General features: G+C 40.0%; 1 protein-coding gene across 1 annotated transcript in view; it reads right to left on the bottom strand.

The window, feature by feature from the left end:
• The window catches only part of LOC139079417 (potassium channel, subfamily K, member 16-like), a 47474-nt gene that overhangs the window by 21278 nt on the left and 6731 nt on the right, over positions 1–19465 (bottom strand). The window contains exons 3-4 of the mRNA XM_070594277.1: positions 16081–16195; positions 14172–14338 (exon numbers count right to left, since the gene is read on the bottom strand). Of these exons, the coding sequence (XP_070450378.1) occupies positions 14172–14338; positions 16081–16195 (282 nt within the window). The remainder of the gene's footprint in view (positions 1–14171; positions 14339–16080; positions 16196–19465) is intronic.

Genomic DNA, 19465 nt, shown 5'->3' with positions numbered 1-19465 from the left:
TTTCTACCTCTTTGGAGTTTCTCTCTCTGCATTCTAGTATGGGCTGAATTGCGTCTCCTCAAAATTCATATATTGAAGCCCCAACCCTGAGTACCTCAGAATGAGACTCTGCTTGAAGATAAGGCTTTTAAGGAGGTGATTAAGTTAAAATGATGCCGTTAGAGCTGGCCTTAATCAATCTGACTTCTGTCCTTATAAGAGGAAGAGATTAGGTCACACAGAGAGACACCAGGGCCCACGTCCTCAGAAGGAAGACCATGTGATGAGGCCACAAGGGAGCGGCCATCTGCAAACCAAGGAAAGTGGCTTCAGGAGAAACCAGATCTGAGGTCACCTCGACCTTGGACTTCCAGCCTCCAGAATCGTGAGAAAATAAATCTCTGTTGTTTAAGCCCCTCAGTCTACGGTATTTTGCTACGTCAGCCCTAGCAGACTAATACAGGCTCTTTTCTCCCGCTCTTCTCTCCCTCTTCGTGTCTCCCTGACACAAGGGCTGGAAGATGTTGCCTTGACTTGGAGGCTACACTGCCTTGAGAAGTCTTAGCTCTCTACTCAGTATTTAGGCAAACATTCTTCTTTTGGGGGCTTGCCATTCCCTAACAGGCATTTGTCTAAACTTGTCTTTGCCTCTCATCAGAGCTTTACATGAATGTGGGCCCAGGGAAATGGAGAACAAAGAAGCTATTTAAGTTTGACTCAAGTTCTTTTTGTGGTCTATCCTGAGTCAACACGAGACTACATCCATTTGGTCCAAAAACTTCAAAGTTTTATAAAGCACACACTTTCCTGGTCCTTCCCCATGGCTCTATCTGAGCCATCATGGAGTGGTGGTTTTAGTAAAAAAGGATAAGTTTCTTCAGGCAGGCTTATTTTCCCCAATTTTTTAATTGTATGTCTTGTCTTAAGCTCAACGCAATTCACATAGCACTTTTTCATTCCAGAGGCAGGAGACATAGCCCTGTATCTGTGCCTACTGTACAGAGAACCGTGTGAGAGAGATTTAGGTTCTGATGGTAGAGGTCCCAGCTCCCTCACAGTTGCTCTCCACTGAGTTTCACATAGTATTGGTATTCCTGCCTGCTTTGTGGGGTTGTCACAAGGATCAGACAATGATGTTGTAAAACTAAACTACACACTATAAATCTCCAAACAAATATTTATTCATATAGTGACTTTTAAAGAAATTCAGATATTATATTCTTCTCCAAAAGAAAGATGCAAGTGCTATAGCTGTCTGCTGAGGTCTCGTCTCTCGGACCCAATTATTTCAAAATGTTCAGACTTAGTTTCTTGATCTCGCTGTGTCCCTGTATCCCCATTTATGAAACAAGATTCCAATAAATCAGTTTTTACATATTTAACTTTTACAGTGACTAAAGTAGTGTTCTGTAGGCCAGGGAGTTATTACAGTTGAGGATGGGGCAATACACAATATGCACAGGGCAGAATCCCTGGCCCCTCACGGGGGAATAAAACTTCTTTATACGATAACATAAAACTAGCAATAAAAAAACACTAACTGATGAATGCTAAAGACAATAAAAATTCACATGCACCTCCAATAACATTAAAGATTTACTAGATGTCCAAAAAGGATAAAATGATTAGAAGTTGTATGCAATATACATAGTTTTTTCTTTTTAAAATGCTTCATTATCATGACAAATCTATTTTAACCACTACTGAAGTTCTGTTTAAAAGTTTGTGAGTGGTTTAAATTATTAATATAAGTATAATTTAGTATGATGTGATAATTAAGGATACATTATGATACTAGTTTAAACATGATAAGTAAATTATGAAAAATACAATGGAATATAATTAAGTCATTAGATTTAATTAGGTAGCTCTTTAAAATTCCATCACAGAGAGGTGTCCATAATAATTTTGGAGCTAAAGAGATAATATGACCTAACTGTTATTTTAAAAAATCCTGTGTAGAAAGTGATGTCAGCATGATGGTGGTATGAGGCATCCCTTGTTTTTGTCCCCCCGACAGGAGAAATTCCTGCATGAACCGAAGCAGCCACCCATGCACAACAGTGCCGTGGAGGGAGCTGTGGGACCCAGCACTACAGGCCACCGGAGGAGCCTTGCCCACCTGCTGTCAGGTAGTAGGCAGACAGAACTTGGTCCTGGCTGTGGACCCTGCAGTGGCCTAGAAATATCTCCTGCCCTCTTGGCTGCGGTCTGAGAGGCCCTGGTGAACACTGACTTTGACAATCACTCATGGGCGAGAGAGCCTTTGTGGAAATCTAGGTTTCCAGAGGAGAAATTCTAGCACTTCGTTGGAGAAAAAACAGATACAAGTTTGGATCCATTGTAGAGGGGGAGACGGACAGTTTGACTTTACCTGCATCACCCCTCCCCCAAAGTGGCACAGCTTAGGGCCAGGGAACCTCTTCCTCGACCTGTGATTTGTCCCGTAGGGGAAGGGAGAGCATGTGAGTGAGCACCCAGCTTCCCCAGCTTCACAGGATGCTGCCAAAGGGGCTCATTTCTCTCTCACCCCATTCAGAGTGCTGGATTGAGAGCCACACGACTGCGGCCTGTGGCGCAGGAAGAGGCAGGGAGAGTGGCAGGAACACTCTTGGGGGACATTAAAGGGTCACAGTCCCTACTGCCTCACAGATTCCATCAAGAAGCCCACCCATGAACTACTGGGAATGCCTCACTGGCCCACGCACCCCCAGTGCTCTGTGTGTCTCACCCACATGCCTCCCTACCCTGGGGCCAGCTCCCTGTGTGCACTCCTGACAGCAGCAGGAGCCAGCTGGCTAAGGAGTGAGCGCAGAAGGTCAGCCAAATATGCCTACCAGAGAGACCACAAACTTGAGGTTTAGCGCCACCTTTGGGAAAACAAGAGAGGGTGTCAGTGCTTGGCCTGATGCCTTGAGGATCCAGAGAAGGCATACAAGCTTGAGAAGAGAGAGCAAGAAGGATGGAGCCGGTGTACACGTAGAAGGTCTGAGACAGCCTCAGAATCCCAGCAGGGCAGACGGAACATATCTGTATCCTGAAGGCAGTCAGCAAAGACTGGAGGAGGTGACTGCTACTTCAAATGCAAAGACAGCAACGCCAACTCCAAAGAACACAAACAATCAAGGTGACATGACACTGCTAAAGGATCACAATAATTTCCTGGTAGCCAAATTCAAAGTCACAGAGATTTGCAATTTACTAGATAAAGAATTTTTTTTTAAAAAGGCAAGAGAGGGAAGGGGCGGAGCAAAATGGCAGGGCGAGCTGACCCGGGATTCTCTCCCCTCCAAAATACAACAAAGGATTGGAAAAACTGAAGTTCAGAGAATAAATCTAATGCCAACACGTTAGAGACCTACAATACCAAGAAGGCGGAGAACATAAACCTTGCTTACAGCCTTGGAGGTGCTGGAAGGGTAGGAGACAATGTCGCTCCCCCCCTAGAGTCTGCGATGGCTGCTGCGCGGGGTCGGGAAGGAGCGGGGGAGGGGCCACACGACCGGGGATCATCCAGGACTCCTGCCGCTGATTCAGTGGAAACCTGCTGATGGGGGAAAGCTTCTGTCCGTGGGGACCCCATAAACCCAGGGCCTCGGGAGACCAGAGAACAGAACTGATCTGAATCCAGATCAGCACGCGAGAATAGCAGCCCCTCCCTCCCGGCAAAGCCACTGGGCGCAGCCATCTTGCCCGAAGGTGGAGAGCTCATAACACACGGCTCTCGACCACCATCTAGTGGCGACAGGCTGTAACTGCAACCGAATTCTACCACCATGTGAAAAAGCCACTCCTCTACCCTCCAGCAATTTATAAAAGCCCCAGACCAGAAGGAAAACAATAAAAACATAGAATTAAGTCCTGAGGACTTGGAATTAGGTAAACTAAGTGATAATGAGTTCAGAGCAGCTATAATCAAAAAACTCAATGACGTAGAGAGAAAGATAGAGAAACAAGCCGAGTTCTGGAGTTACTTCACAAAAGAGATTGAAATCATAAAGAAGCATCAAACAGAATTACTAGAGATGAAAAACACAATGGACCAGATAAAACAGAACACGGATTCCCTGAATGCCCGTGTAGACACCATAGAAGAGCAAATTAACATAACTGAAGATAGATGGGCTGAATGGCTCCAGACAGAGGAAGAAAGAGAACTAAGAATTAAAAAAAACGAGGAAAATCTCCGAGAGATAGTGGATTCAATGAGGAGTAAGAACTTAAGGATCATAGGAATTCCCAAGAACGTGGAAAAGGAAAATGGAGCAGAAAGTGTGCTTAATGAAATTATTGAAGAGAACTTCCCAAATCTAGGGATTGATGGAGAAATGTGTGTAGAGGAAGCTTTCAGATCTCCTAGATTTGTCAATGTAAAAAGACCTACAGCAAGGCACATAGCAGTAAAATTGGCAAGAAGGAAAGATAAAGAAAGAATACTCAGGGAAGTAAGAAAAGAGAAGAGAATAACCTATAAAGGAGCCCCTATAAGACTGTCAGCGGATTTCTCTACAGAAACCTTACAAGCTAGGAGAGAATGGAGTGACGTATTCAAAGCTTTAAAACATAAAAATCTTCAGCCAAGAATACTCTATCCAGCAAGAATTTCCTTCAGATATGAGGGAGAAATTAAATCTTTTCCAGACAAACAAAAGTTAAGGGAATTTGTAACTAAAAGCCCTCCACTACAAGAAATCCTCAAGAAGGCTCTCATACCTGAAAAAAGAAAAAAGGGAGAAAGGGGTCACAATCCACAGACTAGGGAGACCGATGGATAGAACCAGAACAGGATAGCAAATATTCAACTATAGCATTAGGGTAAAGGTAAGGAAACTACCAAAGCAAGGACGATCTTATCACTCTAAGTACAAATTCATAACACGAGTTGGAATAAGAAATGAAAATAATTATTTAGGAGGGGAAGAGCAAAGGGTCTAAATCAGTATTGGTCAAGTAAGTAAGAGACCACCAGAGAATAGACTATATTATACATGAGATTCTAAAATACAAACTTCAGGGTAGACACTAAAATAAAATACAGAACAGAGTCACAAATCATAAATAAGGAAAACTCTAAGAAACCCAGCATAAGAAATTGCAGTATTAAATGGGTAGGCTAAACCACACAGGAAAAGAAACACAGGAAAACAAGATGATGAGCGACAGATTGACAGCATTAAGTCCACATGCATCAATAATCACTCTCAATGTAAACGGATTGAACTCTCCAATAAAAAGACACAGAGTGGCAAAATGGATTAAAGAACAAGATCCAATAATTTGTTGCCTCCAAGAAACACACCTCAGCCTCAAGGACAAACACAGGCTCAGGGTGAAGGGGTGAAGGACAATACTTCAGCTAATGGCAAGGAAAAAAAGGCAGGTGTTGCAATTCTTATATCAGACAAAGTGGATTTCAAAATAAGACAGGTAAAGAGAGACACAGAGGGACAATATATAATGATCAAAGGGACACTTCATCAAGAAGAAATAACGCTTATAAATATCTATGCACCCAACACAGGAGCACCAAGATTCGTAAAGCAACTATTAACAGACCTAAAGGAAGATGTTAAAAACAACACAATAATAGTAGGGGACCTCAACACCCCACTCACATCAATGGACAGATCATCCAGACAGAAAATCAACAAGGAAATAGTGGAGCTAAATGAAAAACTAAAACAATTCGACTTAATAGACATATATAGATCACTTCACCCTAAAAGAGCTGAATACACATTCTTCTCAAGTGCACATGGAACATTCTCAAGGATAGACCATATGTTGGGAAACAAGGCAAGCCTCTACAAATTTTAAAAAGTTGAAATAATAACAAGCATCTTCTCCAATCATAGTGCTATAAGGCTAGAAATTAATTACAAGAAAAAAGCTGAGAAAGGCACAAAGATGTGGAGACTAAACAACACACTACTGAACAAGCAATGGATCATTGAAGAAATTAATGAAGAAGTAAAAAACTACCTGGAAACAAATGAAAATGATAGCATGCCATACCAACTCATATGGGATACAGCAAAAGTTGTATTAAGAGGAAAATTCATCGCAATACAGGCACGTCTTAACAAACAAGAAAAATCCCAAATAAGCAATCTTAAACTACACCTAACTGAACTAGAGAAAGAGGAACAAATAAAGCCCAAAGTCAGCAGAAGGAGAGAAATAATAAAAATCAGAGCAGAAATAAATACTATTGAAATGAAAAAGGCAGTAGAAAGGATCAATGAAACAAAGAGCTGGTTTTTTGAGAAGATAAATAAAATTGACAAACCACTAGCCAGACTTACAAAGCAAAAAGGGAGAAAGCTCAAATAAACAAAATCAGAGATGAAAGAGGAGAAATAACAACAGACTCTGCAGAAATACAACAGATTATAAGAGAATACTACAAAAAACTATATGCCAACAGAATGGATAACCTAGAGGAAACAGATAAATTCTTGGACTCCTACAATCTCCCAAAGCTCACTCAAGAAGAAGCAGACAATTTGAACAGACCAATCACAAGGAAAGAGATTGAAACAGCAATCAAAAACATCCCAAAGAATAAAACCCCAGGACCAGATGGCTTTCCTGGGGAATTCTACCAAACTTTCAGAGAGGATTTAATACCTATCCTTTTCAAGCTATTCCAAAAAATTAGGGAAGATGGAACAGTTCCTAACACATTCTATGAGGCCAACATCACGCTGATACCAAAACCTGACAAGGACACCACGAAAAAAGAGAACTACAGGCCAATATCACTGATGAACTTGGATGAAAAAATTCTAAACAAAATTTTGGCAACCAGAATTCAGCAATTCATCAAAAGGATCATACATCATGATCAGGTGGGATTCATACCAGGGACACAGGGATGGTTCAACATCTGCAAATCAACCAACGTGATACACCACATCAACAAACTGAGGAATAAAAACCACATGATCATCTCAATAGATGCAGAGAAGGCATTTGACAAGATCCAACAGCCATTTATGATAAAACCTCTGAACAAAATGGGCATAGAAGGAAACTACCTCAACATAAGAAAGGCCATATATGACAAACCCATAGCCAACATCATACTCAATGGGCAAAAACTGAACGCATCCTCCTGAAAACAGGAACGAGACAAGGATGCCCTCTACGACCACTCTTATTTAACATAGTACTGGAGGTCCTGGCCAGAGCAATCAGGCAAGAAAAAGGAGTAAAAGGAATCCAAATAGGGAGGGAAGAAGTGAAACTCTCACTGTTTGCAGACGACATGATCTTATATATAGAAAACCCCAAAGAATCCATTGGAAAACTCTTAGAAGTAATCAACAACTACAGCAAAGTTGCAGGGTACAAAATCAATTTGCATAAATCAGTAGCATTTCTATACTCCAATAACGAACTAACAGAAAAAGAACTCAAGAACACAATACCATTCACAATCGCAACAAAAAAATAAAATACCTTGGGGTAAATTTAACTAAGGAAGTGAAGGACCTATATAGTGAAAATTACAAGGCCTTTCTCAGAGAATTGGATGACGACATAAGGAGATGGAAAGACATTCCATATACATGGATTGGAAGAATAAACATAGTTAAAATGTCCGTTCTACCTAAAGCAATCTACAGATTCAATGCCATCCCAATCAGAATCCCAATGACATTCTTTACAGAATTAGAACAAAGAATCCTAAAATTCATATGGGGCAACAAAAGACCCCGAATTGCTAAAGCAATCCTGAGAAAAAAGAACAAAACGGGAGGCATCACAATCCCTGACTTCAAAACATACTACAAAGCTATAGCAATCAAAACAGCATGGTACTGGTACGAAAACAGGTGCACAGATCAATGGAATAGAATTGAAAGCCCAGAAATAAAACCACACATCTATGGACAGCTTATCTTTGACAAAGGAGCTGAGGGCATACAATGGAGGAAAGAAAGTGTTTTCAACAAATGGTGCTGGGAAAACTGGAAAGCCACATGTAAAAGAATGAAAATTGACCATTCTTTTTCACCATTCACCAAAATAAACTTAAAATGGATCAAAGACCTAAAGGTGAGACCTGAAACCATAAGGCTTCTGGAAGAAAACGTAGGCAGTACACTCTTTGACATCAGTACTAAAAGGATCTTTTCGGACACCATGCCTTCTCAGAGAAGGGAAACAATAGAAAGAATAAACAAATGGTACTTCATCAAACTAAAGAGCTTCTTCAAGGCAAATGAAAACAGGATTGAAACAAAAAAACAACCCACTAACTGGGAAAAAGTATTTGCAAGTCATATATCTGACAAAGGCTTAATATCCATAATATATAAAGAACTCTGACAACTCAACAACAAAAAATCAAACAACCCAATCAAAAAATGGGCTGGAGACATGAACAGACATTTCTCCAAAGAAGATATACGGATGGCCAATAGGCACATGAAAAGATGCTCATCATCGCTGATCATCAGGGAAATGCAAATCAAAACTACACTAAGATATCACCTTACACCCGTTAGAATGACAAAAATATCTAAAACTAATAGCAACAAATGTTGGAGAGGTTGTGGAGAAAAAGAAACCCTCATACACTGCTGGTGGGAATGAAAACTGGTGCAGCCACTATGGAAAACAGTATGGAGATTCCTCAAAAAATTAAAAATAGAACTACCATATGATCCAGCCATCCCACTACTGAATATCTACCCAAAGAGCTTGAAATCAGCAATCCCAAAAGTCCTATGCACCCCAATGTTCATTGCAGCATTATTTACAGTAGCCAAGACATGGAAGCAACCTAAGTGCCCATCAACAGACGAATGGATAAAGAAGATGTGGTACATATATACAATGGAATACTACTCAGCTGCACAACAGAACAAAATCATTCCATTTGCAACAACATGGATGGACCTTGAAGGAATTATGTTAAGTGAAATAAGCCAGTGAGAGAAGGATAATCTGTGTATGACTCCACTCATATGAGCAATTTAAAATTATGGACTAAGAACAGTTTAGTGGATACCAGGGGAAAGGTGGGGTGGGGGGTGGGCACAAAGGGTGAAGTGGTGCACCTACAACACGAAAGACAAACATTAATGTACAACTGAAATTTCACAAGATTGTAACCTATCATTAACTCAATAAAAAAAAAAGGCAAGAGAAAACAAATGCTGACAAGAGTGTGGAGAAATCGAACCCCTGTGCACTGGTGGCGGGAATGTGTAATTGGTGCAGCCGTTATGGAAAACAATATGGCGGTTCCTCAGAACATTACAAATAAAACTACCCTATGATGCAGTGAGCCTCTTCTGGGTGTATGTCCAAAGGAAATTAAAACAGGATCTCGGAGAGATAGCTGCACTCTCATGTTCACTGCAGCATATTCACAACAGTCAAGACATGGAAACAGCCTAAGCGTCCACTGACAGATGAATGGATAAAGACGTGAGGTACGTATACATAAATATTACAATTAAATATAAATTATATATATAAATATATATTTTCAGCCATGAGAAAGAAGGAAATTCTGCTACTTGTGGCAACATGGATAGAAGTTGAAGGCATTATGCTAAGTGAATAAGTCAGACAGAAAGACAAACACTGTACGATCTTACTTACACGTGTAATCTAAAAAAGTTGAGCTCATAGGAAGAGAGTAGAAAGGTGGTTACCAGGGACTGGGGAGGTGTTAGTCAAAGGGTGTAAACTTCCAGTTACAGGATGAATAAGTTCTGGGGATCTAACATACAGCCTGATGATTATCATTAATAATACTGCATTAGATACTTGAAATTGCTGAGAGAGTAGATCTTAAATGTTCTCACCACAAAGAAGAAATGGTAATTACGTGACGTGAGGGAGGTTTTAGCAAAGGCTGCAGCGGCAATCATTTTGTTATGTGATATCAGATCAATATCGTGTACACTTCAAACTTAACGCAGTGTTATATCTCAATTATATCTTAATAAAGCTGGAAAAAAATCCTGTAGATATATTTCTTTGTATATCCATACAGGAAATTCTGGAAAGATATATAATGAACTTTTTTAAAGCTTAGTGATTTATTATAAGGTATTAATATGTCAGAATCCCAATCACATGCCCCTTTCCTCCATTCTCCCAAAAGTAACTCCTAAACTGACTTAGACAGGAATGACTTCCTTGCGTTTCTTTATGGCAGTGGTTCTTAAAGTGTGATCTACAACTCCCAGGAGCCCTGAGAGCTTTATGGATATCTGCAAGATCAAAAGTATTTTCATAGTAATACTAAGATATGATTTGCCTTTTTTACTATGTTGCCATTTGCACTGACGGTGGGTAAAATGGCTGCCACCTTCCCGGGAATCAAGGCGGTGGCAGCTGACTGTAGCAGCACTCGTCATATTCTGGAGCACCGGGGTCTCACGGTTAAAAAAGAAGCCAGCTTCACTTAAGAATGTCTTAATGAAGTAGTTAAAAATTAATTTTATTAAATCATAAGCCTCAAGTACACGAATTTTTAATATTCTGTAAAATTAATTAATTTTTCTGAACACTAATTTAATATTCTGGGGAAAAAAATGGGAAAGTATGCTTAAAGCACTTCTGCTGCTTACTGAGGTATTGCAGTTTTCCTAAAGAAGAATCATGAAAAAAGCCCTTTGGGGGAGTCTCAATATTTTTTTTTTTTGCTGAGGAAGATTCACCCTGAGCTAACATCTGTTGGTAATCCTCTTTTTGCTTGAGGAAGAGTCGCCCTGAGCTAACATCTGTGCCAATCTTCCTCTATTTTGTGTGTGGGACACCTCCACAGCATGGCCGTGGGCAAATGGTGTAGTCCTATGCCCGGGAACCAAACTCAGCCTCCAGAAGTGAAGCACACTGAACCTAACCACTAGGCCACCGGGGCTGGCTCCTCAATCATTTTTAAGAGTGGAAAGAGACCCTGAGACCAAAAGGTCTGAGAACCACTGCTTTCTGATTATGGCACCATATGTGGATCCCTAGACACTTTAATTTACCTTGCCTATTTGTTTTAACTCGATGTACTTTTTAAGCTCCTCCCATTTTTAAAGAGAGGTATAACTGACAAAAATAAACTCTGGGCAGTTTCATACGTTTTGACATATGTATATACCTGTGAAACCGTTATCACAATTAAGATAATGAACTTATCCATCAACTCTACAAGTTTCCTCATGCCCCTGGATGCTCCCTCTCACGCTGTTCCCATCTCGGACCTCCAGCACTAACAGGTCTGCATTCTGTTACTCTACGTTAGCATACATTTCCCTGAATTTTCTATAAATGCAATCATACGCTAGGCACTCTTTTTTGTCTGGCTCCTTTCAGTTGGAATAATTACTTTGAAAATCATCCACGTTGTGGAGTGTATCAATAGTTCACTCACTTTATTGATAAGTCATATTCCTATATATAAATAGGTCACGGTTGTGTATTCATTCACCTCTTCATGGACATTTGGATTGTTTCCAGTTTTGAGCTACTTCAAATAAAGCTGCAAAGAACATTCATGTGCTGGTCTTTGTAAGGACAGATGCTTTCACTTCTTTTGAGTAAATATCTAGGAGTGAAATGACTGGATCACAAGGTAGGTGTATGTTTAATTTTTTAAGAAATTGCCAAAAACTGTTTCTCAAAGTGATTGTACCATTTTACACGCCCACCAGCAGCATACGAGAGTTCCGTTTCCTCCACAGCCTCACCAACACTTGGTGTGGTCAGTGTTTTTATTGTGAGTCACTATGTTAAGCGTGTATTGGTGTCTCATGGTGGTGTTATCTTGCGTTTTCCTAATGACTAATACTTAGTATATTTTAATATGCTTGCTTGCCTTGTGTATATTTTTATTGGCAAAAGGTATGTTTAAACCTTTCACCCATTTAAAAATATTGAGTTGTTTATTTTCTGATTATCGAGTTTTAAGAGTTCTTAAATATTCTGGATGCAAGTTCTTTTATTGGATATATAATTTGCAAATATTTTCTTCCAGTCTGTAGCTAGTCTTTTCTTTGTTTTAACAGTTTCTTTCAAAGAGCAGAACTTTGTGAAGTTTTAATCTTGCTGAAGTATTGATTAGGCTTTAGCTTGGTGTTTTTGTTTTTGTTTTTTAAATTGTTATTTATTTTTATGAATAGGGAATTCATTCACATGGTACAAAATTCCAAAGGCACAAAAGCGTATACAGTAAAAACTCCCTCCCTCCCTACCCTGTCTCCAGCCACCCAGTTTTCCTTCCTGGAGCCAAACACCGCTTCTAGTTTCTCGAGAGTCTTTTCTGAGGTACTCTGTGTGTGTACAAACAACATGTATATACGCTCTCCCCTGGTTTGTTTTTGTTTTTGTTTTTGTTTTTTGAGGAAGATTAGCTCTGAGCTAACTACTGCCAGTCCTCTTTTTGCTGAGGAAGACTGGCCCTGAGCTAACATCCATGCCCATCTTCCTCTACTTTATATGTGGGACACCTACCACAGCATGGCTTGCCAAGCGGTGCCATGTCCACACCCGGGATCCGAATCGGTGAACCCCAGGCCACCGAAGTGGAACGCGTGAACTTAACTGCTGTGCCACCGGGCTGGCCCTGTATTTTTTTAATTTAATTTTTATTGAGTTAATGATAGGTTGCAATCTTGTGAAATTTCAGTTGTACATTATTGTTTGTCAGTCGTGTTGTAGGTGCACCTCTTCACCCTTTGTGCCCTCCCCCACCCCACCTTTCCCCTGGTTAGCTCCGTGTTTCTTAAACTTTAGTGTGCATCTTAATCATTTGCAGGGCTTGTTAAAACAGCTTGATGCGCCCCATCCCCAGAGTTTCTGATTTATACTCAGGGGTGGGGGTTGAGAATTTGCATTCCTAACAGCTTCCAGGTGACACTGATTTTGGGACCATCCTTTGAGCACACTGGTCTAGATCAGAGCTTCTCAGCCTTGACACTACTGATGTTTGGGACCTATTAATGCTTTGTTGTGAGGGGTCATCTTACGCATTACAGGATGTTTAGGAGCATCACTGGCCTCTACCCATGACACGCCAGTAGCAGTCTCCTCCTGAACTGTGATAACCAAATATGCTTCTGGACATTGCCACATGTCCCCTTGGAAGGTAGAATCACTCCACTTGAGACCCATTCGTCTAGATCCATGGTTGTCAAACTTCTTGCACATTGGAATCACTTGGGGAGTTTTAAACGCTCTTGAGGGTTCCACCTTCCAAGATTTGAATCAAATTGGTCTGGAGTGGGGCCTAGGCATCAGGATTTTTAAAAGCTCCCCCAGGTGATTCTAGTGTGTAATTGCAGTTGAGAACCACTGGACTAAACTCTAATTAGAACAGCAGAGTAGATCCTACAGTAATCATAGACTGCCAAAAAGGACACAGAGAAATAACACAGAAAGCGGAGCCCCACAGAGTGAAGGGCTCCGCTCCAGGGTGAGGACTTTATTTACACCAACGATTAATGGGATTCTCACCTTGCCCACCTGCTCCCATGGGCTCTCTGAAGGGGACCCCTTCTTTATATTCCTTTACAGAAAATAAAAACAGCTTCTTGAAGAATGTCTACAATTCAATTTAGTAATAAACTCTCAATCATTTTAGTAACGATATTGCTAATTTTTTGAAAAGTGTAAAACCTGTGCTAATTACTCAGTTGACCACACATGACTCAACTTGATATGTGGACAAAGCCTTGGTCCAGGCATCTCTGGGGGTGGTGCCAGCACTGCAGCTGATTCTCTGGTTGATCCTGGGTAAGCCAGCCAGCTTTTAGGAAATGTTTTCCTGTTCTCTAAAACAAAGGGGTTGACTAAATGACCTCTGAGAACGCTTAGGTTGTACACAACTCACCTCTGCTCATCTTATGATAAGTTAAATGACTAAAGGCAAATTACCCAAGAGGAACTAGGTGGTCTCTTGAACACTGGATTTTCTCACTTCTGTTTTTATAACACAGAACAACTTGCTTTTTCTACTCCTACAAATTTCATTCAACATGAGTTCAATAAGTATTTATAAAGTGTCCTATGCCTATAGTCAATCTAAGGTTGTAAATACACATAATATATATTTTTTTAAAAAAACAAAACTTCTCTACCAGGTATGTGCATGTGTTTGTGCGTTGTGTGTGATTTTGCGTGTGTGTTGTGTGTGTGATTGTGTGGAGACAGCGAGAGAACGAGAGAGAACTTACCTCACTTATTCCCTTATGTTTAAGGCAGTTTCCAAGTTTTTCAAATGGCAGAGAAACTAATTTACCGATGTTTTTAAAGAACACGATAGTTAGAGGGATTCCAATCGCAGCAAAGACAACACAAAACATCTGCCCACCAGGAGTTCTGGGAAAAACTGTCCCATAACCTGATAAGAGAAAAAAAGATTAATGCAAAGCCCTCTCAGCACGGCACCTTGGTATAAGGGGCACATTTGACGTCAGGCTTTGAGGGCCAATTTTCAGTTGTTGGTATTCTTAGAGCCCTGGCACACACCGCACGCATTAAAAAACAAACAAAAAAACAAGGACTCAACCAGATCTTATCCTAAGAAAATAATCAAGAAATGTGAGCTAAAATAAAAAGGGTTTTCATGGTATCAGTATTTCAAATTGGAATCAGCATCAATGTTCAATAATAAAGGGGACTGATCTCCTTTACATGTACAATATGGTGTATCAATATAATGAATTACTGTGATAGCTTTAAGAATTATAGTGAGGTGTGCATGACAGAAAATACTAATGATGTATTGCTCTGGGAAAGAAGTCTAAAAGTGCATAATGACATTACATATATGAGGAACTTTCTATGACAAAAGGTTAAGAGTTATTGTGTGTGGAACAGTGAGATTATGGTTAATTGTTTAAAAATTATGTTTTTCCATGTTTGCCAAGCTTTCTACATTTATTACATTTGACTCCTGCAGTTAAACAAAAAGTGAAGAGTACTTACTTTAGGAGTGGACTAATTTTAAGAATGCATGCGGCACTGGATGCTCTCGGGCCCTCACTCAGCTTCCCTTGACCCCTCTGGTACACCCACCCCCAGGTGCCATGAGCATCAGCTGCCGAGGAAGCAGTTGCCTCCTTCTCTCGAGAACTGTCCTTTGCCCAGTGGAGCTGCCTCACCTGGCGGTTTGCCCCACCTCAAACTGGAAAGCGCAAGTACCAACAGCTGACCGGCAGGGGATACAAAGGGCCAGACCTGACACAGGGCGCAATTTCTGCCCAGAGCGGTCCTCCGGGTTAGACTGATGAATATGGTTATACGTCCATTGTTGATTTACCAATTTTATGTCATGTTTTTGATATGGAAGATAGGGATTCAATTCCTTTAATCGCCTTCTTCCTCCTTCTCTCCATGTTTGATATTTACTGTATATTGCTACTTTGCTTTCTTCTGTATTTGCCTTTATACTTTTAAACAGTATTCTTAAAGCTTTGTTTAAATTTTCTTTATAAATTCTTGATTCCTGACATTGTGTGATGAGAGTATTTTCCCTCCCTGTTATTTTCTCCCTCTCTCCCTCATCTCTTCGTCATTTCACATTTTGGTTTCTTTTTTTTTTTTCATCACCCTCTATGATAAAATTAGCCTCTGTTCCGCAACTACAGCCTAGCCCTTTGGGAAGCTCCTTATCCTAAGAAGTTATTTTTTTTACCTCAGTCATGGGCCCTTTTATGCCTAAGAGTTGGTGATGAAGCTTTTTGGGGAGTGGGAGAGGAGAAGTCAGTCCCATTTGACTTATTTGGGGACATTTTTCTAGATTTGGAACACTTTTTGTTGAAATGGAGTGAGAGGAAAGCTTTTCTTATTCCCCACACTTCCTGGTTCAAAGAGCATATTCTCAAGCCAAGATTTTAAGGGACCCAAGTGTAGGGAAAAAGAAAAATTGTCCTTTTCACAGCGAGCCGAGAATCCGGCCAGCTCCCCTCCTTGATCTCAGCAGACAGTTCCACAAGGTCTGCTGCCCTTTGAACTAACTACTTCATTTCATTAAATCTAAGATGCCACATACAGGTATGGACAGTATGTAGACAGGACCTTATGCAAAACATTTATAAAATATTTAACATCCTAATTGGGAAAAAAAAGCACAGTACCTACCTATTGTGGATAAGATAGTTAGAGAAGTTGTAAAGGAGCTTCCAAAAGTCCAAAGGAGAGCGTTAGTCTTATTTCCTAGGGGAGGTATTCCTGACAAGATGAGAGAAGTCATCATCTATAAATTAAAATAAGAGAAAAAACAGAAACGAAGTCTGAGCTTGTCTAATTTATACTTCTTCAAGGAGAACACTAAAGAAAATTAGTCCCACTTATTTGGATTAAAACCAAAACCCACATCTAATTGGGTCAAGTTGTAAATTTGCCTGAGGATCAAGTAAACTAGAAATGCTTAGTCTGATAACTTATAACGGACAGCCTTATTTGTTATAGTGGTGTCAACCCTTTTAGAAGTTGTACATGGGTTGGATACGTGGCTATAACAATACTTTTTGAGGAAATTTGTGAGAATGATGTGTATAGATATAGTACAATGATTAAAATGTTAATAAAGTTCAATTATTTTCAAAAACTTAGCAAATCTGGGTCAAAGACAGCGGCAGGGAGACCTCCAGTTGAAGCAAACTGAAATCATGAGAGAGGTATGAGAAAAGAAGAACACAGCAATTTTATCCCATCACTGGAAAATAAGAAAGGAGTTAGTGAGAGGGCCAGCAATTTCCGGAAAGTCTACAATACATGGAATTCTGGGAATAAAAGAACCTCGGCCAAATAACTTCACAAACAAACAGTAATAGTAATGACCTATTCAAGACGTTGATGTCTTTATTCCTTAAACACCCCTGAGAAACTGCAAATACAGAGTCAGGAGGAAAGCAAAGTGGGAGTGGAAAGTGGTACAGTGAGCAAAATAATGAAAAGATGTTTTCTATGCTTCCTGATTCTTTGCAGAGTGCTAGAATGAATCTGACACTAACATATGCAAAGCAGACGTGATTAGCACAGGTATAAGAAAGGAAGGAAGGAAGGAGGGAGGAAGAAGAAGGAAGGAAGGAGAGAAATTATAGAGTGCCTGTAAATATAGATTTCCAAATTCTAAATGAAATATTATTAAATCAAATCCAGTGGAATTGTAAAAGAATACATTATAACTAAAGGAATGCAATAAATGTCTAACAATAGGAAATCATTAAAAATGTAAGAAAGATGAAAACCCGTATATTAATCATTTCAATAAATACAAAAAGAGGTAAAATAAAATAATTTTAGAGAAATATTTTGTAAGTTAGAAATAGAAACAAAATATTTTAATTTGATATACAGTAACTGTAACAAACCCCAGCAGATTCATGCTTAATGGTGAAACACTAGAGGCATTCTAATTAAAAAACAAGGTAAGAATGTCCCTGTGAGAGTGACAGAACAATCTAATAGCAGAATTAAAATCCTAAAGACTTCAAGTATTGAAGTAATTGGATAGAGAATATATAATGTCTTTAAAGTGTTTAACTAAACAAAAGGAACTAGAGACGTGTAGGAATATAAGTAACAAGAAAGACCAAACAAAGTTAAAGAGAATAAAACAGAACTTTTAGAAAGAAAAAATATAACCATTGAAATTAAAATTTCAAAACTTCAGATATGATGAGTCAATGAGAAAATAGGTAAATAAAAGATATGTCAATGAATTACTCAAAATACAGCTAAAAAGGCAAAATAATGGAGAATATTAAAGAAAGGTTAAGAGATATAGAGGACAGAAATAACAGATCAACCATATTGTTCATTTTAAAAAAATTAGCGGCTTGGTGTTTCCCAGAATTAATAAGAGAAACAAATATGAAGATTCAGGAAGTAAACCCCAAGCAAAATAAAAACAAAAGTCTCATTTACACTGTTGAACTGAAACAGCAAATACCAGAGATCAAGAGAAGTTCATAAAATCTGAGGACTCTGATGCCAGAGAGAAAAGATAAGTTACCTACAAAGGATAGGCAATTAGATTGACAGAAAACTTCTTAAAAGCAGCTGAAGGAAGCCACAAAATAGTGGACAAACGTCTCCCACGTTCTGAAAGAAAACAATTGTCAACCTAGTATCGGATACTCTGCTAAAGTATGTTTCAAGAAGGATGAAGAGATGAATGTATTTTTAGACCAAAACAAAATAAACAAAAAAGAGTGTTCTCATTAGCAGACTCTCCTGAGAGAAATTTCTCAGACATACTTCACAAGAAGGAAAATTATCCCTGAAAGAAACTCTGAGATGAAGACATAATGAAGAAAGAAATCAATAAAATTTGGGTAAATGAAAACAAAAAATAACTGTATAATAATACATACGGGAGTTTTAAAAATAAGATGGAACAAAAACACTCTTGGATGACATTTGAGGTGAGGGCAGAGGTGATGGTAATGAGGAGTGGACTGCTGCCCCAGCAACGATGGAGGACACAGTCCAAAATTATCTTTCTGCAGTAAACAGCTGGAAAACTGTACAAAACTTAGGAAAAAACTATTTCCAGACATTGGACAAGAGGAAATGCAGAACTGTAATCACCAAGAGAAGGAAAACGAATGAAGTGAGTACTACTATTGCCCCAGCTATTTGGAGGTCATTTCTAGACTGGGGTATAGGGAGAGGGACCCCCAAAGAGAGCATGGTGATTTTGCTGAGTGGAGGGGCCAGAGACTGGAGTTCAGGGCAGCTGAGGTGGCTGCAATTTGTGGGCAGGATTCCATAGAGGAGAAAGCTGCACAGAGAAAGAACTACAGAAACCTGCATAGAGGTCTCTTTGAGTCTTTGGCTGAATGACATCCTGCACATGAAAAGGGTGGAACTTTATGAGGCTGGTCAAAAACAGTTTCCTGAGTGTGGCAGACAGACTCTCAAAGTGGCGCCCGTGGTCTGGTGTCCATGCCCTTGTGTGACTCCCTCTCTGAGTGTGGGTGGGATCTGTGACTTATCTCTAGCCACATATGTGGCTATGAATACGTCAGAGGTGACAGGAGCTGTGTGATTCCGTGCATGTGATTAGGTTACGTAAGACTATAGTGCTGATCTTGCTAGGGTCTCTGTCTCCCTTGCTAGCTTCAAAGAAGGGAGCAGCCATGTTGTGAAAGACCTATAGAAAGGGCCTTATGGCAGGGCCCCGGAGGTAGCCCGTAGCAGACAGTCCACGTGAAAACCGGGTCCTTGGTCTGTTCCTGGGGGACCTGAATGCTGCTAAAAGCCACAGGAGTTGGCAAGTTTTCCTCAGCTGAGCCTCAGATGAGACCACAGCCCCATCTGACACCTGGACTACAGTCTAGCAGAGGCCCCAGTGAGGCTGTGCTCAGACTCTGGACCTACAGAAATTGCAATAATAAATGTGTTTGAACCTCCGAAGTTTGTTGTAATGTTGTTACGCAGCAGCAACTAACTAATATATTGCGAAAAAATTACTGTGGCCTGTAAACTGACCGAGTCCCAGAGCTCACGCCAGGTT

The sequence above is a fragment of the Equus przewalskii genome, chromosome 25 (assembly GCF_037783145.1).
Source record: "Equus przewalskii isolate Varuska chromosome 25, EquPr2, whole genome shotgun sequence".
Taxonomy (NCBI): domain Eukaryota; kingdom Metazoa; phylum Chordata; class Mammalia; order Perissodactyla; family Equidae; genus Equus; species Equus przewalskii.
This window is presented reverse-complemented; position numbering and strand designations above follow the sequence as displayed.